Source organism: Rhinolophus ferrumequinum, chromosome 5, assembly GCF_004115265.2.
Source record: "Rhinolophus ferrumequinum isolate MPI-CBG mRhiFer1 chromosome 5, mRhiFer1_v1.p, whole genome shotgun sequence".
In the NCBI taxonomy this organism is placed as follows: domain Eukaryota; kingdom Metazoa; phylum Chordata; class Mammalia; order Chiroptera; family Rhinolophidae; genus Rhinolophus; species Rhinolophus ferrumequinum.
Genome location: NC_046288.1, coordinates 59,245,966 through 59,271,175, shown reverse-complemented (window position 1 = coordinate 59,271,175; position 25,210 = coordinate 59,245,966). Strand labels below are relative to the sequence as shown.

Genomic DNA, 25,210 nt, shown 5'->3' with positions numbered 1-25,210 from the left:
CATATAAACTAGTCTGAAAATCCAGGAGCCTGCCAGACAGGTTGCACCTTTGAATAAGTACAGCTGTTGAAATCTTTAGCCCACATGCTATGTTTGCTATTCAATCCCTCATGGCTGACTGTTTTGGCTGGTTCGTGCAGTGTTGATAATTGTGTAACTTTACTTTGCTTGCTTTTGTCCTCTTTTTGTCCTCTTTTCTGGGAAGTTACTTTCCCTTGTCATTTCTGCTTTAGCATCCATAGCTCAGTCTTTTTTAATACTTAACCAATCAAGCTCAACTAAATGAGAATACATGTGGCCAAAATGCCCAGGAAGTGTATGGAATTTTTGGGTTTTGTTTTCCTGCTGTTTTTTTTTTTTGTTTTTGTTTGTTTGTTTGTTTGTTTGTTTTGGTACTAGCACAGCTCCCATAGATCAAGCAACTTAGCATCTTTATAGAAGGAGGCCCAAGCATCTGGTCTACGACTAGGCAGGAAAGTGAAATACAAAGTAAAATTCCAAAGGGGCATGTTAACCAAATCGATCAAGCTTTCCCAGAGGTCCCATCTGGCCCCTTCTAGTTGGGTATCATTGCCAGAACTCCAACACCTGGCCTTCCTAGACCAGTTGCTGAAAGAGAGGTAGGGAGAAAGGGTATTATGGATGGCAGGCAGTGCAGTGATACCACCATACTCAGACAATCTCGCTAATGATCCAGTCCATTGAAACTAGGGTTCCAATCAAAGGAAATCGGTAGAGTATGTCACTTACTATAATGTCTGCCGTGGTGTGGCATCTCTTGAGAGACTCAAGGACTTTCCAAGAGATGACACTGGGGGCATCCTATCCTCTCAGCTGGCAAGGAGAGAGAACAATCCAGTATAGATGTTCCTCACTTGAGAAAATATATAACATAGTAACAAGATTTGATCTTTGCAAATAATCATTAAATTTTTCTTAAGTAGGGAAGCTTTCCCAAATGGTTTCAAAATACACTTTATTTTTTTAAAATTTTGTACACCATTTTCCTGGAGTAAATCTATTGCATAAAGCAAGATAAACCTGTGCTTTAAAAAAGTTTATCTTACCTTTGAGGCGTGGTGTAAAATCTTCGTAACTCAGTCACATACTTATTTACCCTCATCAGTGCAGCTTTTCTTGAATCTTCAGAAACGTGTTCCACCTGACCTAAGAACTTATCTTTACAAGTTCTGTCTTGTTGACTGGGAATGTGGAAGAATGTTTTCTTAGTCCTGAAACTGACATTGCATACCAGTGATTGACACATGATGGGAGGTAGCATAATATTATATCTAAGAACATGATAATCACCAAAACCAATGAGGAAACAGTACACATTGCTATGTGCTCTACACTCAGAGATAAGTGATTGAGTGCAATCATTTGCAGAAGGCATCTGACTAACCTCATACACCCATACATAGAATGTTTGACCACACGATCAGCTACTATGAAATGACCCCCACAACTGGGAGTGTGCAGACTTGGGAACCACCTGTGACCACATCGGTCATGCCTGCGTTATCTTCAGCTCTAGGCCCTGCCTGGCCTTATCTAAAACCTGCGCCACTCACTCAAGCTCCTACTTTGATTTTATCAGTGAGCAGTCTTTATAAATCACAAATAAAAGCATGTTGATTTCATTCATTTAAACTCTTCAGTGGCTTCCCATTGCTCTTAGGATTAAAAGAAAACTGTTTAACATGGCCTACAAGAGCCCTCTTGATCTTGCTTCCACCTACTTCTTGACACTCAGCTCAATATTCTCTAACATACTCTTCAAATTTGAAGGTCAAATACACTCAATTTCTTACATGTGCCTTTCTTGTTTGTGCCTTCTTCCTCTTTTCTGGCTCTTGCTGTTCCCACTCCCCTACTCATGTTGTCTAAATCTAGATTAGAGTGCATCCTTATTTTATTGGAGTATTTCCTTATTATCTATGCCCCCAGTTTTCCATTTACTTGTCTGTTATTCCCAAAAGACATTAAAGTTTCTAGGATTCAGGGGATGTGCCTGTTAACTCTCCTCAATGCCTTGCACATAGTTAGCGCTTAATAAATATTCATTGAACAGCGATATGAAAGAATGAATGAATCACAACTCTTCTTACTCTCACACCAGATATCCTCTTAGTTTTGTAACATAAGCCAAAAGGCTTTGCAAACTTTTATCAATTAGGCGGTAAGTAAATATCTTTGATCTCTGGTATTAGACTAAACTGTCATCCTCAGAGCAGTTCCTGAAAAATTACATCTTTCACCTGAAGTACCTTAGAAGAAAAGTAAATATGTTATCCTTAGGTTTCAGTTTTTTTGTTTAAAAGGGCAAGGAATCTTAATTTAAAATTTTTGTTAAATTCTCACATAAGGAAAAGCTTTAGAAGCTTATTGAGACATGGGTTTACCTTCTGATCATGGTACTGGTGCAACTCATTGCATGTGTCTTGTCTGTTGTTAACACAGAATATAAGAGATTGTCTACCACTTTTCCTTTCCTTTAGATTTCCTTTCTTGTCACAGTCTTTCTTTGCTAGTTGTAATGCACTGATTGTTTTTTTTTTAAGATGATATTAGCCAGAAGTTTTCTACTTGATTGCATAAGATATAATTTAATTTGATATGCATTACAGTTGTGTTTTCTTTGAGTTAGGAAATCGAAGAATCCAGAGGGATAGTGGTGGCTGAAGATATGAAACTAAACAATCATGATGCTCTTGAAATAGCTCTAGCTCAAGTCTAAAAGTCTTCTAAGAATCGTAACTCAGTGCAGTTTTAGGGTTACTCCTTGTTCTTACTTAGTCTGTCCAGGTTGCTATAACAAAATACAACAGACTGAGAAGCTTAAGTGACAGGAATTTTTCTCACAGTCCTAGAGACTGGGAAGTTCAAGATCAAGATGCCAGCAGGCCCTAGATGGCTGCCTTCTCTCTTTAACCTTTCTTGGAGCCTCTTTTATAAACTAGTTCCGTTTACTCGGACTCCACCATCATGACCTAATCAATCACCCAAAGGCCCCACATCCTAATGCTGTCACAAAGGAGATTAGGATTTCAACATGAAGTTTGAGGGCTATACAAGCATTCAGACCATAGAAGTACTCTAGATTCAGAAAGTCTGAGAGGTGGGCCTCTCCAGTCTTAACAAGCATCCCAGGATCACAAATGGATCATACTGAGAAACACTTAGGGTTAGCTGGTGAAAGTCCTTAGCTAGAAAATGTAAACTGTTCATACATGTTAGAGGACCAGCACCTCTGAGTCCTCTTAAACTCTTTCCGTAGCACCAGTGAACAAGTTAGAAGATTGGAGAAAATTGGCATCTAATCTCCCACCACCACCCACCCATAAACTTCAAGGAGGCCTCCGGAAAGCCACCGAGGAGGCAAAATTAAGATACTGTAAGTCTTTGGAGTTTAAAGAAACAGCTATACCTTATCTTTGAAGTGCTTATGTTTCTATTTTATGATGACTTCCCAAAATTGGATCATGTTATAGTGTATATAGTGTTATTACTTGGTTGGAAATTTAAAACTTCACCTCACCTCACTTAAGGCCTGGAATAAAAGGCTTTTTTTTTTTTTTAAATGGAAATAGATAGTTGCTACAGTATATTTTTTTTAAAAAATTCACTTAGTTCTTTTTTTAGCTTAAAAGGCATTTTATTCATTTTTATTTGCTTTCTTTTCTAAAGTTTTGATTTCCACCATACCATTAGGCTTTGCTTCTTAATAGTACATTTAGGGAAATATATATTAAAAAGTCACTTGTGTCCTACACCTCCTTGCTGACTCAGGAAGAAAACTGAAATCCTATTTCCTGCCCTGGTCAGGAATTACCTTTTTTTTTTTTCAGCTTACACCTAAAACAAGTTTACCAGTGAGACAGAATTTATGTACTTGTAGAAAATCGAATTCTCTCTAATTGGGGAGTAATCTGACAATTTCTTGAAGAACCAGCTTTTGCTTTGTATATTCAGGTTTGGGTTTGCAAGAGGAAATCCTGAAAGAACATACCTTTTTTAAAAAAAACAAAAAAAAACAACACTTTTATTTATTTTAACTGTGTTTTTCCAGGACCCATCAGCTCTAAGTCAAGTAGTTGTTTTCAATCTAGTTGTGGAGGGCGCAGCTCACAGTGTCCCATGTGGGGATTGAACCGGCAACGTTGCTGTTAAGAGCACTGCACTCTAACCAACTGAGCTAACTGAAGAAAGATAAAATAAATGTATCTGTAGTGTCAAGCTACTTTAGACCAGTTTTAATTTAAAGCTCTACTGTTGTACCTCTTAGTCTTCTGTCTAGGGACTAAATTCACAAGAGGTGGTATCAGACACTCAAAAGTTCTGGAATTTCTTAGTAACTCAGATTTATAATTCTGATTATCCCCTAAATAAAAATTTGGTTACTCATACAAACCTTTCTGTACCGTAGTCTAGATACTTTCTTGCTCATTTTTCCTGAATGATATTTATGACTGCAGATATAACTGTTAACATGAAAAGTTCCTGAAAGGAGCAGAAGTATTACTCAGATACACACTTATGGATACGTGCTCAAAGGTATCTCAGTATCCTGGATTTTCCAAAGATAAAATTGGAGGAATCTGGTAAATTTAAACATTGAAGATAGTTCTTGCCCTGGCTGTTTCGCTCTGCCTTAAGTTTTCCGCAGAATACTGCACTCCCTCACTTCAAGTCTTTTACTCAAGTCTTTTACTTCTCAAAGTGCCTGCCCTGGGCACCCTATTTTAAATTGTGACCTGTCCCTCATGCCACATCTCATTTTCCCTTTACACTGCTGTACCTTTTCTTCTTCCCATAGTATTTATCATCGTCTAACATACCATATTAGCTATTTATTTTCTTACTTATTGTCTGTCTCCAGACTTGTAACCTCCATGAAAGCAAGCTTTTTTGTTTTGTTCACTGATGTATTCCCAGAGCCTAGACTATGGTTGCCACTCAGTAGGTGCTCAATTAATACTTTCTAATGAAGGAGTTACAACTAGAGTTAGAAAAGAATATGGGAAATTAATTTGTCTATGTGGCTATTTTTGCTGTCAAAATGTACAACTTTTCTTCTTTGGGGTGTCTGTGGAGACTAGACGTAAGATAAGTTTTCAGTAACCATATGCCATATAAATTTCAGTGAATGTATGACATAAATTGCTGGATTCAGTTAATTAACCCCCCAAAATTCATCAATTTAACAAGAAAAAGCAATCATTATTTTGGGGTTATTCACTAAACCTCTGCTTCTGTTTTATTAGTTTGGTGCAAAAGTAATTGCAGTTTTTGCAATTATTTTTAACCTTTTAAACCGCAATTAGTTTTGCACCAACCTAATATCATACACAGTTGTGGGTAAGAGTTCTTGACTACAACGCCCAGGATGGTCAAGCAAGGCTGCTTTTGCCCATACTCATACCCATGCTGCACCTTTAATGAGAATTTTGGAGACTGATGCATCTCACGATGGACCTAGCCAAAGAGTTTATAACTGGGAGAAAGATTAAACTCTAAAGTACAGATTAGACTTTTGGCATCACATGCCTAAAACTTTCCCTATTGGAGCTACTTCGTTCTGAGAACCGCCACACAGCTTTCATCCCTTGACTGCTCAGACGAGTGCAGCTCTAGCTCAGCTGAAAGGCTGGGTTTAGCTCTTCCTGCCCACTTCTCTGCCCTAAGCAGCCACTAGGAGCCAAATGAGGATGTTAATGAAAAGAAGAACCACCCAAAGGCCTTTCATAATTTCAGCCCCCTTTGATTTGTGCATAGATTCCTTGGGAAGTTCCTTTTCAAGTAAAGATCTAGGGGAGTCATGGGCTCAAGGCGGGACTAGAAGTTGAAAATCAATTACCTTAGGATCATTAGCTCTGTACTTCAGGTCAAATAGATGGTGAATATTTGCTCGTGATCAGTCAGGTTCATTCAATGACAGGTGTGTGGAATTGAGGACAGCTTCTTGAACAGTAGCTGGTTAGGAATAATCAGATAATGCCATATCTGTCCTGCAGATTCCCTTGAATGTCTGCTGACATCAAAGAAATGATGCCACTTTTATAAATCTGGGTTAGATCAGACCTTCGTCTTGTGTCCAGGTTTGCTTTTCACCTCACCTCCAAGACAGAGCAGCAACCTCACAATATACTACTGTTATCTCCACTCATGTGGCTGCATGGCCTACCTGCTCTCAGCTCAGACTTGCTGCTGCAACAACCATTTTTGATTGCAAAAAGAATGAGCAGTGTACAGCATTCATGTCATGACATTCCATGGGTCTTTTAACTGCAGAATAAATCAGTCAAATAGTTAAACTTAATTTCTTTCTTGATTGCTTCCCTAGTAATTAAATGACTATAAAAGGGACCTTTTTTTCTTCCCACCATAAATAAGTCGGGGGAAAAAAGTATCTACCTATAACATTTTTGTTATTTTATTTTAGAAATATCTAATTTGAAAGGCTTACTTATAGCTTTTTTTTTTTTTCTTTTACTATTCCTAAACATGCTGCTTTTAGGTGGACCAGTACTTTTCAGCTCAGTTCCAGGTAACTGTGTGTGCTTGCTGTCTAAGAAACGAATGTCCTGCGTCCTGTCTAAGAATTTTTATAAGAATGAAGTGTTCAGGTTATTGTTTCACAATGTCACTTCACTCATAGTCAAGCTAAGATACCTAAATGACTGGTTTTCATAAACACTCTTGATTACTAACAAACATGGATCATGCTATTTTGCTTCTTTATTGCTTGTTAAAGTACCCACAAAAGGCTGGTATTAAATTCACAAGCATTCTGGTAGCATACGAGTATATACCTTTAGAATGACTAAATAGGACTTGAAATGTCTGGCCATAAAGACCCAAGTAGCCTGATCTTTGCATTTGATTCTTACAATGCTATTTTTTTCTGATAATAAGCCATAGCATTAGGTACCATGTATTAGGTACTTATGAGGTGTCAGATGCTTCCAATTTTGGTATTTTAATGATTTACAAGAAGCCTGAGAAGTAGGTGTTATTTTCCCAGGTGTTTTGAAAACACTGAGGCAGATAAAATGTACAGTAATTTACTCAAGATCCCAGACTCTTAGACATTTAGTCTACTTTTTCACTGTTGTATTGAGTGATTATCTTACTTTACCATACTTAAGGTTGTTGGCTTTTTAGACAGATAAATGAAGGGGAACTGCAGGATTAAAAGATATGAATTGTTTTTCCAAGAGATATATCATTTTACCTTCCCATCAAAATATGAGTCACTGTATCCTCACCTGGATCAGGTATTATCAGTTTCCTCTTTGCCTATTGGTAAACATCAAATAGTATCTGAGAGCTATCTTTGATTATAGTATAATAATCCTAATCAAATAAATGTTTTATTTTTCATCAAAATATTAGTTTATTATTGTTGGCTTTATACTGACTTGAGATTAATGAAGCTTGGCTCTTTACAGAATCTGTCTGGAAACATATCAGTGAATCTCAGAGATTGCATTGATTGCAGATGAGCGTACAACTATTAGGTAGAAAGTGAGGCCACGATAGTGCCCGTCTCACTTTATACCTGGATATTCTGTCTTTTGCTCACTTTATGCAAACAGTTTACAAGGAGAAAGAAATACGTTGGTCTCTAGGCAGTAAGAACTAAAGAAATTGGATATTGCTTCTCAACATTCCTGAGTACTGCTTCGTACAGTATACTATTGCAGAAGCAGCATACACTGGTAGAAACAGAATCCTATTTCCAAAGAGAGGTTTTCAAAAAGCCAATTTAGATTAATTTGTAGGATTCTTTCAGCTCCTGAGGGGACGAGTAAGCTAAAATAAAATAAAATATAATTCTTACTGGTTAGACTTAGAGTCAAGTGGGTTTGAAGTATAGATTCATAGATAACCCTTGGTTATCATACTTAGTCTCTCGGTAATATATTTTTTTCTTTTCCCTTAAAGCATTTCCAAAACACAAGATTTGAAAAATATCCAATATGTCATTTATCCATTCCTGTGTCAGGAGCCTACTTTAAGGTATGAGGCCTTAGACACAACGTTGAGTAAGACACTGTTCTTACCCTTTAGGATTACAGTCCTGAAAACGTATGTGTGAAATATGCAAAGGGTATATGGAAGGAAAGGGTAATCAATTTGACCTAGAATCAGTCAGGGAGTATCTTCACAGATAAACAAAATGACTAAGATAGGTGGGAAGGGCATTCAGGTGACGAGAAGGACATATTTAAAGGCAAGGTGAGACAAAGGAGTGTGATGTCTTTTGAAAAATCACAATATGGCTGTGGCCTAGGATGTTCCAGGTGAAGTTATAAAACATGATTCCAGAGTAGATATAGGTAAAATCATTTGAATCATGTGAAAATATTTGGACATAGTCTGAGAGACAATGTCAAATCTGTTAAACTTCCTATAGAGCCTATAACCCACCTATGACATTAATGACATTCCTATTTAAATAATGTGTGATTTAATGTTTATATTTCCTTATATATAGTCTTGTGCATGTGTCCTCAACAATTTTTCAACACTAGATTTTATGATCTGAAAGCAGAAGCAGCGCATGTCCTTTTGGGCAGCTAGAACTACAAAATAAATCAGACTAACTGGGAAGACACAAAGCCAGAAAATTGTGTAACATGCCAAAGACCTTCGAGTATGTCCTACCATTTAGTGAACCAGGGAATATGGCTTTCAGCATACAAAGAGGTAGGCAAACATCAGATTAGAAAAGAATTTGTCAGCTTCCAGCATGCAGTGACTTTTGGGAAAGTATTCTCTGCAGATTTGGACTTCTTAAGGACACTGTTTTTTACTTTATCTTCTTCAAGCTATGTCTCCTTATTAAAATAAATAGCCTTATGAATATGACATAAAGAAAGGAATACTTTTTTGGAGAAGTGGTGGATTTCAAGTATAAGTGATTGTTTACGTGTTTAAATGTCAGAAAGAACGATGATGAAATGTGAGAGGGAGCTGGTAAAAGTGATGATAAAAATCACTACTGTTGAAAGGACCAACTGAGAGATAGTATAACATCCTAGATAAGAGTAGAATGTAGTGGCTAACGACACAGGATCTGACATGGCACTTGACTGCTTGGGTTTTCATTCCCGTACTGTCACTAAAATCAGTGGGTTCTTATACAAGTTACTTGACCTTCTTCCTTCATTTCTTTGTCTGCAAGATGGTGGGCTCTTGGAACTATAAAGGAGACATTATATATGTCAAGTACTTGGAACACTAAGAACAGTATCTGGAATAATGTAAGTGCTCAGTTTAAAATGAACTTTGACCAAATTCAAACACACTTGTGCATTCCAAGCCAATCTCCAGCCAGTGACTGTTGAGGAACAGTAAGTTCCTGTACCAGACATTTATGGAGAGAGCTGCAACCTGTGGATGCTCAATAAACGCTTTGAAATGTTATTGCATGTAGGCATCTGGAATGTCACAAATTGGTTCAAACATGCTTCACTGAAGGATGCATCTTGAATAAACACTTGTCAAATCGCTTATTTTTTACTTTTTTTTTTCTTTTGGTGGGAAACCTTTCTGTGTAAGCATACTTATGTAAAGCATATTTTTACTCTTAAGTCTTGTTGCTTAGTAAAATCGCTCTTGACAAATAAGACAAGTAGAAAAAAGAATAGTAAACACAGAGGCTCAGGTTTGCTATACAGAGCAGTTGCTGTCTATTGACATAGCACGTGCATGCTCTTATGAGTGATCCAAGGACACAGTCCCTCTTAATGTACCTTCCCAAGGGGGATGCTCTTTGGAACATGGGAAGACACATCAACCTTCTACCTTTCACAGAAACCGTGAGTCACATACACGTTCGTCTCTCCTTAAGCATTTTTACTTCCTTCTGAAACTGTCAGATGGAAGAAAAGGTTGTTGTGGCAGTGCTATTTTGAGAATGTCTTTTCTCAGAACCCATGCCTAATAAATCCCAGCCATACCTTAGTCTTGGCTCAGGATTCACCTGACATGTAAGTGAAGAAGAAATCACTCTTGTCTCACAATCTAGTAGTAAAAGGAAACTTTTAGAAATAAAACAAATTCCCCTTTAACTCTCTGAAGAAATGGGACTTGTGTTCTTAAATTCCATGTTTTTTGATAGATCCCAAGGTTTTTCTAGTAAACATTTTTGTCCCCAAAGGACTTTTTATCATGTTTCCTGGCTTTGAACCTGTAAATGAAGGGAAAAACCCAGCAAAGTGTAAGTCTCTGTGGAAAAGGATGTAAACAGATATAAAGATAAAAGTCTCCTAACTGGGCTTTGGACACTACCTGGCAGATTTCATGCCGGTTCCCTGTAGAAACTGATGACATGCATGTAGTAGACAGTGGCTTCCTGTTTAGTTCATTCAGCTTTGTACACAGCCCTTCCAGGACAATCAGTGCCTCCCAACATAGCAAAGTGTAGGGGAGGAAAGGCCTGAGAGCAGCTAATAAAAATAATAATTTGTTCTGAGATTTAGAAAACAGTACAATTGCTTTCGTTCATTACAATTGGCATACTTTATCATCTGAGAGCACCTATTTTTCTTACATAATTCTGAGCTAGCTACAAAATAAAGCTAGTCCTAGTCTTAATTTTAAAAAGTTTTGTCATAGAAGCCTTTATTGTTATTAAATGGTCATGCTTTGACGATTTAGTAGGAACACACAAGGTCAATATGAGTTGTAAGTTCTGATAATCTAATGTAGTTTTACAACACCGTCTCATCGTCCAGGGCCAAGTCAGGACTGGCTTTCATGGACTTAGCATACACTATAGGATTGATTAGTAGAGGGATGACTGGAAATAACTGGAATTCTACTTCAAGAAGAATTTGAACTCTGTGTGTGTTAGGGGGGCGAGTGGTTATTTTGGCAGTGACTATCCTTCATTCCAGTTTATTTCTTTCTCTTGCCTAGACAGAGATGGTAAAATGCAATCTGGATGACATTTATGGCAAGGGAAGCTTTGCGACAGATACACAGTTTGTAAGAACGTATTACTCTGAACTTCACAGGGCAGCTGAGCCGTGGTTCCATTGCAGGCAGAAGTGAGCCTAATTCTAGAATAGTGAAGAAAAAAATGGATCCAAATTGGTTGTTTTGTTTAGTTTATAATTTTAAATAGAACTGCTGATTTGAAACAATAACCTTACTCTACTTACGCTGTGCTTGGAATCTGCTCAAAGCAATTCAGCCTGAATATACGTATCTGAAATGTAAGTGACGTCATCCCATCCAGTGAACCTGTTTTCTGAGGCTGTATCACATTACTGCACTCTCTTTAGTTTTCCAGTTTCTCTTTTCTTAATCTCTTTCTTTATATTTCTCTTGGTCGGGGTTTCTAAACCCTGGCTCTGTTGACATTGGGGCCGGATAATTTTTTGTTGTGGAGAGCTGTCCTGTGCAGCATTCAGGGCCTCTACACACTAGGTACTAACAGCCAACCTTCCTCCAGTTGTGAAAACCAAAAATGTCTCCCGACATTGCCAAATAGCCTGGGAGGGGCAAAATCATCACCCCCATTGAGAACCACTGGTACAGATAAAAAGAGAAGAGGTCCACAGACTGAGCCCTGGGGACTCTTTGTTGTTGTACAGAATGGCAATTTAGAATTTGTGACAATCAGGATAAACTGACTGCGTTCTAATAATTTCTAATAAACTATATTTTACTAGAAATTCTAAGCGTTGGTGCCCACGGCAAGGTATGTAATAAGTAAGGTATATGACAATTAATGTATGGTATATAACATGATAAGTAAGGTATATGTTGTGTGTTACTAAGAGTTCAGGTACTGATATTTGTGAGTTTGGGCAATCCATAACAGTGTGAATCAGCCGCTTGCATTCTAAAATACTTTCTTGAGTTGGAGGGAAGAGGCTGGCTTTGGATCTAGCAAAACGAGAATAGAGATGAAAGGTTTGCCATCTGTAGGGAATTCCTCTGTGTGTTGCAATAGAAAAATGGCTTTAGACCTTACTATTACTCAGGTTGATCCATGTAGTAAGATGAATATCAGCGCCCGCAAAGAGGTTCATGTTTGAATCCTGGAATTTGTGAATAGTTACATGGCAAAAGAGACTCTGCACATGTGACTAGGGTAAGGAATTTGTGCTGAGAGATTATTCTGGAATATCTGGGTAGGCCCAGTGTCAACACATGGGCCTAAGACTGGAGAAACTTAAACTTTCCAGGCTGTGCTACTGGATTATCCATTGAGCCTGATGTAATTACACGGGTCCTTAAAAGGGAGGCAAGAGGATCAGAGTCAGAGAAGGTGGTGTGATGAGACAAGCAGAGTTAGAAAAGGCAATGGGATCATGGAAACAAAGGGTGGAACAATGCAGTTTGAAGATGGAGAAAGACGCCAAGAACCAAGGAATGCAGGCAGCCTTTAGATGCTGGAAAAGGCAAGAAAACAGATTTCCCCTAGAACCTCCAGAGAGAATGCAGTCCTAAGGACACCTTGATTGTAGCCCCGTAAGACTCATTTTAGAATTCTGACCTCCAAAACTATAAGATGATGAATTCATCTTGTTTTAAGCTACTAAGTTTGTAGGAATTTGTTACAGCAGCAATAGGAAAATGTCACAATCCAATTCATAAGGCATGTTTTCCTCATTACCAGAATTCTCAACGCTAGTGTCTGCAGGCCTTACTTCTTATGCCACTGAATGAGCATTCAGATTTTGAAAGAGTAATGGGAATACCCTAATCAAAATCTTGCCACATTATTATTTTCAAGAGCAAAATGAAATTGATAGTCCTTTCTTGGTCTCATGCGTGAAACAATGTCTGTCATTTTCACTACCCTGCTAATAATATATTTCTTCTTGTCATTGCTAGTTTTTATGCAGATTTGATTTTGGGGACACAAAAATTATCCATGAGCTATACCATGACATAATCTTCATCACTGTTGAGATGTTTTCTCCCTAATCCAGAAAAAACATTTGGGGCATATTTTCTCATTGCTTCCCCTACCCACTTTCAACATTTATATCCAGGGGAAAGTTAGTGCAGTATATTTAATCACCCAGTAGTTAAAATGGAAACATGTAATTTTTTTCCTTGATAGTATTTTCTAGCTTCTTTACAGTTGTCTGAAGCAATGAACCTAAAACTCTTTATAAATATAAGGAAATGGATCATCTTTCAGTTCAAACCTTAAGCTCTTGAGTAGAGAGAAAGAAAGAGATCTCAGATTTGGATATGTTTATGCTTGTTTATATAGTTGTTGGTGCAGCTGTCATTTTCATTTAAACCTGGGAAAATTCTCTGTCTGAATTAGACTTAATCTTATAAACCTGAAATCCGGTTTCCATTCCATTGTGGATAATCATTTGCTCTTCATAGTGTTTTTATGGTTTCAGTCTCCAGTTCTCAGGTAAATCTTCTGGTCTCAGATAAAGCTCCTGGTTTCAGTCTCCAGTTCTCAGATAAACCTTTTATCTATAGAACATTCAGTGCTTCTTCAGAGTATGAAGACAAGCAGGAAACAGATTGTTAATGTTCGACTCTGATTTTTATTTTTATATTTTAAAAATATTTCGTATTTTATAAAATGTTTTATATTTCTATGGTCATCAGGCCATTAGAGTGGATGACAAGATTTTATTTTTTAAAGCTTGCAACCTTGACACAAGCCCATAATTATATGCTGTACAACTTCTGGTCTGAGAAAATTTCATATTCAGGAGGAAAAAAATCACTAACACCTCATTTACATTATGTAATAAATTTTAATACTATAAGAGGTAGAGTTTAACCTAGTGAGGGTGGGGGCAGGTCAATCATGTGCTCTTATTTAATAGGAGCCATTTCAGACTTATAGTATGCTTTTTGTGTTATTATTACTGTATTTTAAAATAACCTTAGGAGAGCATTTCTTCATTGAAAAGTCAGATGAAAGCTTTCTTTTTATTCAGACAAAGGGCATTTCTTTAAGGGAATTAGCACATTGAAATTGCTGATGAAACCACTTTCTGGGTTCTATTTCTGCATGCTGCCTCTCCTATTGAGAAGTTACTGTTTTTATAAATGGCCACTAGAGTTTCATGTTTTACCACAACTAGTATTGGTAGCTGGTGTATATTATATAAGACGGTTACTTGGAATTTCTAACTTGAAGTGACATTCAGTACCAGAGAATCAGAATGAGAATATTGAGAGTAATGCTCAAACAAAACAAACTATAGATTATTTTGTCAATACAGAACTCATTATTAGTTTGCTTTGAGATGGGAGGAGATTTTTCTAATAAGATCATTGATACACTTTTGACTACATTTTTATTTGGAGGTGATGGTAAGCTATACTTTCTAAGGAGATAAACTGTCACCTTCATCAAAGAAAGAATAGAATGTAATTTTTTCTTTGATTTAGTATCTGCTAAGATCTTTGATTCTAGCTTTGAAACTAATTACTCCTGACGAGTTTTATAAAACCATGTCTTCTAAAACAAAGAAAATATATTCTTGTATCTCTCTAAGATGCAGTATCTTAGGGAAAAAAATGGACATTTACTCTACATGACAAGTTAGGACGTTGAATTCAGGATATATCAGCTTCACTGAAATAACGCCATGATTAGCCTGGCAATTTGCTATACTTTTCTCAGAATAGGAGAATATTCATTCTTTTTTAAAAAATGTATTTTTAATTACAACTGACATACAGTATTACTAGTTTCAAGTGTACGACAAAGTTATTTGGCCTTTATCTACCTTACAAAGTGGTCACCATATTCATTCTTAAGGGACTGAAACTTATAGGTGGTCACATCTGATAATCCCTGTGAAGTGCAACAGCAGTTCATTAAAGAAGCTTCTTTAGTTCACACATGCACTTCCGTAACTCATGTAGCTGAAGATGCTGTCGATGTGGGTGGTGGGAATATGCCAGAGTGTATTGACGTAGAGATGTACCATCAAACTTCAGCCACATCTGCCCACTAGAATAGAAATAATTAAGGCCAAGTTTTTTATGAGCAGATCATTTTTTATTCTGTCCCCTCCCAGCTCAAAAACTTGCCGTGCTCTCTAGCAGTTCGGGCTTAAACCAGCAGCTCTCCATTATTTTTCTGGGGGCCACTAGCGGAAACTCCTCCCCCTTCTTCCCTTACCCAAGGTACATAATGATACACACATGACTCAATCTATTCTTGTTTATTTAAAAAGAAGGAAAGAAAAGAAAATTAAGCCATGAATTTCAGTACTGTAATTGTTAGTGGTAATACATAAGTGGGCACATACCTCACAATTTACGGCAACCTTGAGGTGAAGATGTAACTGAATGAAAGCTCGTACTGCTCACTGCAGGACAGCCAATAAGTGGAGTGACAAGGAGTTGGGGCAAGGAAAGTGACTTTATTCGGAAAGCCAGGAGGCCGAGAAGATGGCTGACTAGAGAACCACATTGAGAAAGTAGAGAATTCAGGCTTCTTTTATGTCAGGGTAAGGGGAAACGGGAGGGGTTTAAGGGTCAGGAGCTGACTGATGACCACAGACATCTGGACTCCAGCAAATGTCCGAGGGGTGTGGTGTAACTTCTTTGCTTTTGGTCAGCAAACTCTGGTTGCCATGGTCCCAGTCACGAAGCTTTGATAAACTTTTGATAAACAATCATTATTTTTCTACATACCTTCCTTATCTGCTTGGGGAGGTTGTTTCAGTAATTCCTAGGCTACAGGTTAGATTCCTTTAATGATTAGCGTATCTATGTGCAAGACTAAGCAGAAGTTGCTAACTGACATATTATGGGAGCTGGACAGGCTCGAGCAAGATGGAGTCAGAAAGACTGATTATTTTACTCTAATACAAAGATACAGTCCTAACTCTGCAGCACGGGTTTTAGAGCTCCACACAATCTGACTTTAACTTACGTTTCCAAACTGACTTTCTGCCATTCCCAACACGAAGTGTATCTGATACACTTTTGACTTAGCTCATGCCTAATGCTGCTGCCTCTTTCCACCCCAGATTCTACTTGACTCTGCTCTTTCATCTAAAACCTGAATAGTTCACCTCAAAGGCCCCCCTCCACAGAGCATTTTCTCATGATGATATCTCCTTCCTCAGAATTTTTATCAAACATTATTAACTATAATACACACTTTTTCTGTTTAGATTAGCAGAGGTAGACTTTACTCTTACATAGAGATTGGCTTATTGTTATTATTCAATGGCATACTAACCACACTGCAAGTGAAAATGATAAAGTTCATTAAATTTTGAATGGATAGATGGATGTGACATTTTTTATCAGCTGTTGATAATATCTAAGAAAACAATGATAATTAATTGGTATCTTGCCAATTTATTAAACAGATGGCATTTTTATGGGGTGGTGTGTGTGTTTAACATTTTGAAAGTATTTTCTCCCCAAAGATCATTTTTCCAGTTGTAAAAAGGAAGCCAACAAGAAAACAGAATTTATCAAGATTTTTTAAAAGGTGACAAGGGGAAAAATTATATGATGACAGATAAATACACACAACAGATCTGTTCTAAGAGGAGTATACCGTCCTGGAAATGGATAGATGCGTAGCCAATATACTGAATGCACTAAATGTAACTCTACTTTGATCTTGGCCTACTTCAATAATAGAAAAACTAAATTGTAAAATAATGGTTTTCACGCCTTTTTAAAAAAATAAATAAGGAGAACCTATGATTTTTAAATTAGCATCTGAGGGGAAAGCAGAATAAGAAAAGAGGTATTTGCAACTCAAACAAGCCCATAAATCACATATTATTTGGTTTTCTGGGTCAAACATAACAGTTTAGAATAATACCATATACTGTAGTCATGGCTTTGTCTTGCAATTATAAAGTGGTCATTTATATCAATTATGGCTATATTTTCATTATTATTCATGAAATTAGTCTTTGTCAAAATTTCTGGGCACAGAGTTAGTTTTCAGTTATAATTTACTTGTGAATAAAAACTGCTGGAAAATTCCCATTGTTTTGTGGGGTTTTTTTAAATGACTTTTTTTTTTTTTTTAAGCTTTATTGGGGAAGATTGGGGAACAGTGTGTTTCTCCAGGGGTCATCAGCTTCAAGTCGTTGGCCTTCAATCTAGTTGTGGAGGGTGCAGCTCAGCTCCAAGTCTATTGGCCATTTTCAATCTTTGGTTGCAGGAGGCGCAGCCCACCATCCCATGCGGGAATTGAACTGGCAACCTTGTTGTTGAGAGCTCGCCCTCTAACCAGCTGAGTCATCCAGCTTCCCCCACCAGAAGGCGAGCGGCAGCTTGTTGTCTTCAGTGTAGTAAATTCCCATTGTTTTCAAAATAGAAAAACGCCTTTGTGAAATCTTGGGGGTCTTGAAGTCTCAAGAATGACAGAAGCCAGCTCTGGCTAGAAAGAACTTCAACAGCACAACTTCAGGATCCCTTTCAAGAAAACATTCCTTTATATTCTTATCAGATTGTAACCACCATAGACATCCACTGAATGTATTGTTGGCCAAAAGCAATGTATTATTTCCTTCAGTCTCTGAGTCTCCAGTTTATTTGTGGCTTTCACGTTACTTTCAGAACCTTGAACTTTTTCCTGCCTGGAATCAGCAACTGAACTAAAGGAGAAATCTTAAAAGAGATGTGGCCTCACCAATTAGCAGTTTTTCTCAGCTTCAGACTTTTAAGCTTGGAACATGAAAACTTTCTATACGCTGAGTAGATATCAGCCAAAGCATGAGATGCTTTTAAGTCTCTTTTTCTTTCCTCCTTCACAGCTTAATTTTCACTTTCACAACTCGTTGTACCTTACACATGTCCAGTAGCTGTAAAACAAGGTTACTTAGACATAAAGATGCTCACGCCATCTCCCCAAGATGTTCATTAGCAATTATCCTGTGTTGAAATGCTACCCACATGAAAGTTTCGCCATTCTCAAATAAACTTGTTTGATTCTTAAAGGCGTACAGGTCTACTGGCAGAGATCTTGATGTGAGTATTAAAGAGACTGAAGCTTGGTACTGGTTTCAGGGGAATCCCAGGAGTCGGGGGGGAAAAAAGCATTTGAATGTATGCAAACTCTTTGAGAGTGTTATTTGATTGGATAATAAATATACATATTGACCAGCTACTCTGGTAAGAATAGAAAAAACAACACTTAGGAATGTTTTGGAACAAGTTATGATAGAGAACTCCAAATCTCTAAGGATAAAGGATAAAGCCATTATTTGTTTTTATTAATTATGGACTAAATTCTATTATTCATATTGATGACAGAAATGGAAGGAAGGGAAAGGGTAAATACAAGCACAACAGCTCAAAGCACATCAGTGTTTCATTTAGACGGTCTTTATTTGGTTGGTTACCTTGTCATTATAGCTTCAGAATCACCATCCTGAGAAGTATTTATAAAGCACCTACAGTTAAGGGTTGTGCTATATGATGTACATTTAAGATTTATTAAACAAGAAGAGTCCATATCATTTAGAAATTGCTGGTTACGAAAAAATGTAGTGTTAACATACCCAGCTACCAGAATAGGAAGTATTACTGGATCACCATTGAGACATTAGGGAAGTCATTTATCTACGTTAAATAGTAAGTGGGCTAGCAGCAAGGCATTATTCATCCTGACTAAAATTGAACCTTTACCAAAAAGATGCCAGGAAGGCAGTTTTAATTCACTTAACCCAGTTTGCTAAAGAAAATCTTATCTTCTAAGCACAATGGAAAAATCATAATACATTCAACTATAAGTAATACATTTTGATTACTCAATTGCGGATGTAAGAGTTAATACTTCCTTAAGATGATTCTCTCTTTTAGAAAAAACTTAATTCTAAATTAACCCAAAGCCTTATTTGAATTTTACCACAGTAGATTTATATAGTATACAATGAGCAACACTTTTGTTACAGCATTTATACTGAAACAAATATCAATTCACATTTTTGACTGCCTGTGACCCAAATATAGCTAGACAATTAATTTATTTTTACGTACCTCGTTGATCACAGCCATGACAATTTTTGGTAGTTTTGGTCAACATACAGCATGCAGCTCTGTGACCACTAGCAACCAATGTCATTAGCACCTCCTGCCCCCAATTCTCTCTACTATAGAACAAGAAAATTGGGTTCCATCTCTAAGGACCCTTGCAGTTCTCAAATTCTGCATGTCTGTATTGTTACATTAGTGCTATGGTAGTTCTCATTCTAGAACTGAAGAAATTAGAGGAAAAAAATACAGAGGGAAGATTTTTATTATTTTCTAGGTTCTTTGAGGCACATTATTTTTCCCTTCATGGCTATAGTGATAGGATAATATAAAGACATCCATTTAATTTGTTTCACAATTGCAAGTAATAATCAATCTAACCGTAACCAAAACCTGAAGTAGATTGAACAAGCAAGAGAAAGAATGATAACTAATTATAAGGAAAAGTTTTCAGTGGTACCAGTATATATAGTTAATTTATTCTCCAGGAGATGAAGGGGGTTTGGATCAAAGTATTCTACGCCCAGAAAATGTGATATTTGAAGCATGAAGGTGTGGAGATTCCTCTTGCTCTTTTCACAGTTAAACAATGTGTACTACACAGTTACACAATGACCATGGAATTCAGTGGGAGGGTTTAAGGAATTTTTGTAAGATAACCCATCAGGTACACCCTTTCTCCCCCATCCCCAAAAGCTTACCACAAGATGGCAGAGAGATCTGAGGCTACTTAACCTCTAAACCTGGTTCCTTAGCCATAAAATGAAGATGTGCTTTACCTGCAGTAAGGATGATTGGAGGATTAAATGATAAAGATTTTAAGCACTATTTCTACCCATAGGAATGACTCCCTAAGTCATACTACTATGAATATTGTCAGTTATCATTACCTTTATAATTTAGAAAGGAATATATACTATTTAATATTACTATTCCCTGCATTAAATTCATAGAATTTTGGATTTCTTTAGTGAGTCATTGCTTATATGAGTTTAAACACTGATAGTGACTCTGACTCTAAAAGTAATTTAATACTGTACTCTTGCAAAATTCAAAGAAGTAAAGCGGTAAACATGTGTATAACCAAAAGTTCTTTCTTCTTGAAATCTTCAATAGTTAAGTTACCATATAATTGTCTCACTTTTTCTCTTCTTTAAAGTATAGAAATAGTCTCTTTCTGGAGGACGAAAATGGATCATGTTTTTTGTGAATATTTTATTCCTTAGTTATTAATGTATTACTGAGATTGTACAACTGTTCATTCACTCACTGTTTGCTGAGCCACCCATGTTCACAGGTGCATAATTATTTTCCCCGTCAGAATATTCAATATGACAAGACCGTGATCATTCAACACATATTTAATAAGCACTTATGTGTTTCCAAGGGAAGAGTTTGCAAACCTCAGTGGAAGTGATTTCTGGAATCACTTGCTTTATTTGGTGTTCACTAAGTAGGTCACTTGAATTCATTGAAGTAGTAGTTGTTGATCGTGTAAATAGTAAGATCCTTCATTAGTCAGAAATACATGTCAGTGGTTAGGGGAAAAATATGAAGCATTTTACAAATAATGCTCTTAGGGTTAATGCATTTTGTTATTTGTACTATGTCTGATAACTTTCTCAACCCTTTCAGTTTTAATCTAATTGAGTGGAGTATACCCATTTTAAGGCAAACATTGCTTTTTCAGGAAGTATACTCAGATACATATTTAAATTATTTACAAATCCTCTGTTATTTTTTTATTGAATCGTAGTCTATAGAAGTTTTTTGTGCTTGTTCTTTTTGGCGTTATCAATACTATTGTACACTTCTTGGCACATTAATAAGCCAGCAGGACCTGGAGATTCTGTTTGATATTTTACCCATTTCCTACTAAGAATCACACCTACACTTGACTACCAAAAAGAGAGGATAATGAGCTCTGTGTTCCACCATCCCTTTTGTTAATCTTGTTTTATCTCTCCGCCTTTAACATTGTTTTGCTTCTGTTTGTTTCCTGGGGAATTTTAAAGCAAATCCAAGACATATAATTTCACCTGTAAATATTAATTAAACACTGAAAATTATGACTTACAACTTTCTGATTTTATTTAAAATGTCTTTTTCCAATAAGGATCCAAAAAAGCTCTACATATTATATTTGATTCTTATATCTCTCAAGTCACTTTTACTCTAGAACAGTCCCAAAATTTGATTCCATGCTACTGATTTGTTGAAGAAATAAATAAGTTTAGTTGTCCTACAGAATGTCCCACAGTTTGGATGTATCCCTTGTATTTCCCATAAACAGGTAGTAAAACCAGATGTTTGATTAGATTCAAGCTCGAAGTTTTAGGCAATTGTACTTTCAATGGTCCTGTGTTCTTCCTTAAGGGAAAGTTCAACATGCCATGTTGCCAAGTGGACTAAACCTCGTGAAGGGGGCACATTCCCAAGAAAATATTTTCAGTGCTTACAAAGAAGGGTCTGTTATAAAAGTTGAGAATAATAAATAAACGTAAATTTCTAATGGATAAAAATAAATTACTGAAATTTTTTTTTCATAAGATTTTGGTTTTTTATTTGTTCATAGGAAGAAATCTTTCCTGTTTTCTGCTCTGTATGCTGCCTTTATCTTTGGTGGTCGGCACCTAATGAACAAACGGGCGAAGTTTGAACTGAGGAAGCCTTTAGTGCTCTGGTCTCTGACTCTCGCAGTCTTCAGGTAGGTTTTTTTCCCCACTTTCCTAGTAAATCCATCCACTTCATCAGACTTGGCTGATTTTTGGTTATTGAATAGATTGACGATATAAATAAAGCCATGTCTAGAGAGAAAGCCTTCATTGTAACCAAATTTGCCATACTATCCTCAATCTTTTATTTTGAGAGCTCTCAGGCCGTCTCCTTTCTTGTCCAAACTGCTCATGTAATAATCCAATTTATCCCTTAGGACTAGAAACAGTGCGTCAATTCCATTATTTTTGTTGTCTTAATATACGAGTAGATGAAGGTCTAAATGAAAAGCCACACCAGTAAACTGTTGAAGTCTATGATGGAGCATAGGGTTTGAATATGATGGGCGTGCTGTTACTGACTAATACTTAATCAAAAAATGGCACTCAGACATATGGCCAGATACTGGATACATGTCTATATCAGTATTATTAGACTAGAGAATGCTTTTGTTCTGCGTCCCCAAAAGCACGCTCTATCCCATTGCTTGAACTGACTCACAAGGATGTGTTCATGCAGCCAGTTCTTACTTTGTATCTAGTAGAATTCATTATAGGGGCTGTCAGGGACCAGGCCTGGTCTCTCTCGGGACATCTGCCAGCCAACATTCAGACTCCCTCCTGAAACGTGAAGGAACATTGTGTAATATTTGGTGATCCAGGGCAATCACAAGTCTAACACACACAGCTGGTATCCAAACAGGTGCCAGAATTTACCTGTTCTATTGGTGTTTAGCTTGTCAAAACCAGCAAGTTTATAGTTAGGCTTGGATGGCAGGAGAAGCAGATGTAGATGTACTACAAAATTAAAAAACAAACAAAAACTATTCATTTTAATATTTATGAGTGTTCTTTTTTTTTTTACATTACATATTAACTGTTCTACCACTAAGCAGAAATAGATGGTATCATTAAAAGGCTCATTAGTCACTTAAGTCTTAATAACAATGATCAGGAAGAGGGTTTTCACAAACTCTGATGATACGTATGTTTCCATTATGTTGGGTCCTGGCATCTAAACACTCATTTGCTTGCTCCTACAGAATATTCTCCATTTCGGTGCATTTTGTAAGGCACTGTATTTGAAGTACTCATGGTTGGGATCTATCACTAAAGACGTCTTCCATTTCAGTCTATGTCAGGGCATGATTCTCTAACACAAATTAGCATTTTCATCTTCATTTACATTTAAGGTTCACAGAGTATGCCTCACTGAAAGGATTTTGATATTTGAGGAAAGAATTCTCTTCATCCTAATGATGCCTTTCAACATTTTACAGAGTTTTCAACATCCCCTGAGCCTTTATCTTTTGTTTCTTTAAAACTTTAACATATAAACAGAGAAAAGAGTATAAGGACCCCCATGCACCTTTAGCCCTGCTTAAATAATTAATCAACACTGGATTAATATTCTTTCATCTGTATCTCTACTAAATTCCCCCTTTTCCCCAAATTATTTGGAAATAATACAAGCTGAAATATTTCTGAATGAAATGATGCCATTTCTTTAAGTACTAATTTTTAAAAACTGACCACAGTACCATCTCACCTAAATTAGTGATAATTCTTATTAATTCTTAAGTGTACAAATTTCTCCAGTTGTCTCATAAATGATTTTTTTTTAACAATTTATTTTTTAAGAATCTGGATCAAAATAAAATCAACAATTTCTATTGGTTGATTTCTTTTAACTTGGAGGTTTCCACATTCCTCTCCCCACTCCCCACCCACCACTCCCTTTTCCCCAAACTGGATTTTGCTGATTGCATTCTTCGGTCCCCTGTATTCCTTATTAGGTGGTAGTTAGATCTAAAAGTTTGATTATATTCAGGCTTAACATTTGACAAGACTTTCTACAAGTAGAAATTTGCCTTTATCACCTCTTCAGTTATCTTGAAATATATATATAGTTATTACAGCAAAGGCATGATAAATGTTTGATTCTTTGGCCATATTTAGCTGTTTCAAAAATGATTTAATTACCTAGCATGTAAATAATAACCTTTTCTTCTTAGGAATTATTATGAACTCATGGATTTTTACTTTATGTGTCAATGATTTGGGGATGAATTTGGTTTCAGTATATTTTAGTACATTGCTATGATTCTTTTGGATACTAAATTATCCCATCTTTGGCCAGTGGGAATTTCTTCAAGTTGACTCCTGAATCCTTTTCACATGTACTGAGTAGTGTTCATAGCTTGATTCTGGGGTGAGGAGGGGAATGACAAGATGTTTCAGGCCAGCATATTATATATTTTTCATCCAGAATTAGAACCAGCTATTTCTCTAAGGAGTCCTAGTTCCTTTTGCGGAGGGCAGAGAGTATTTAGAAACCACTATGTGAGTATTAGAGGTAGTTGTTGGTGATAAGTTAGTTCTTATTTCTAGGACTTTTAGAGGCCAACAATAGAAAATTATTTTATTTTCTAAAGAAATATATCCAGAGTTGGCACTGATGTTTCCAATTTATATTTATGACCATAGAGTTTTCACTTGATTAACTTCTTATTTCTCCTTCCTCCCATGCCAAAAATCCAAGTTACCAGTGTCATTCAGTAATTACTCATTTTTATCCTACAATGCATATGCAATAGTCATTAACAATACTTTATATTTTTTAGGTTCACAAATTCTTGTTTCCTCTTCCATTTCCTTGATTCTGTTGGTTACTTCATTCCGAGCCATGTTTGGTATAAATTTTAAAAACCAGAACTATATAGCGAAGTCTGAAAATGGACAGTCTAGGGTCTTGTAAAAATTAATCATAATATTCTAATCAGGAATTTGGAAAACATCGATAATGGAATTCTATTGTTATGTTAAGTGAACATGGTTCCATGTTAGGAATAGTATATTGAGGTTCCTCTATGCTTACAGAATTCTGGTGGACAATGCATTGAATGGAAAAGGCTAACTATTTTTTGTATAATGTTGATATAAATTTTACTCCTAGACACAAAACATCTATTTGTTGTTCATTAATACATTCAAGTATTTGTAAAAATATCTAAAAAGATACTAGAAAAAAATGTACTCAATTCTTACATCTATGGAAAGGCAGAGGAAACATGCTTTAATTGAATGCTTACTGTTTACTAGAAAATAAAACAAAACAAATTCAGTGCTTCTACAGCTTGGTTCTAGTGAACTGGCAATTTAGAAATAAAAAGGATTTAATTTTTTTCTGCAATATGTTACCTTCTTATTCAAAACAAATGAAGCAAATGTAATAATGTTGACAAATCTCAATTCTAGGTATTAGGTGTTTATTATTTGTGTTTTTCTGCATAAACCATTTTCTAAAATATACAGACATACATACCTGATCTTATATGCAATTCTAGGGAATCTCAAGTGATAATCGCTATTTTTATTTTGGAATCCAAATATCTTTTGAATGAAGTTGATATAAAGAATCAAAAATAAGCTCTTCTCGCAAACAGATGTTTTGGGGAATATTAATAAGAATTACCCTGTTTTGGTCATATAGGATAACTTCATTATTAAAGACTGTATTTCTG

General features: G+C 36.3%; 1 protein-coding gene across 2 annotated transcripts in view; it reads left to right on the top strand.

The window, feature by feature from the left end:
• Positions 1-25,210, top strand: part of ELOVL6 (ELOVL fatty acid elongase 6) — a 119,611-nt gene that overhangs the window by 55,627 nt on the left and 38,774 nt on the right. Inside the window, exons 2-3 of one of the 2 annotated variants that reach the window (XM_033105510.1) lie at positions 3,281-3,397; positions 21,548-21,679. In XM_033105510.1, coding sequence (XP_032961401.1) covers positions 21,609-21,679 — 71 coding nt within the window. In that variant the 5' untranslated portion in view covers positions 3,281-3,397; positions 21,548-21,608. The remainder of the gene's footprint in view (positions 1-3,280; positions 3,398-21,547; positions 21,680-25,210) is intronic. The other variant, XM_033105509.1, reaches the window with a different exon arrangement.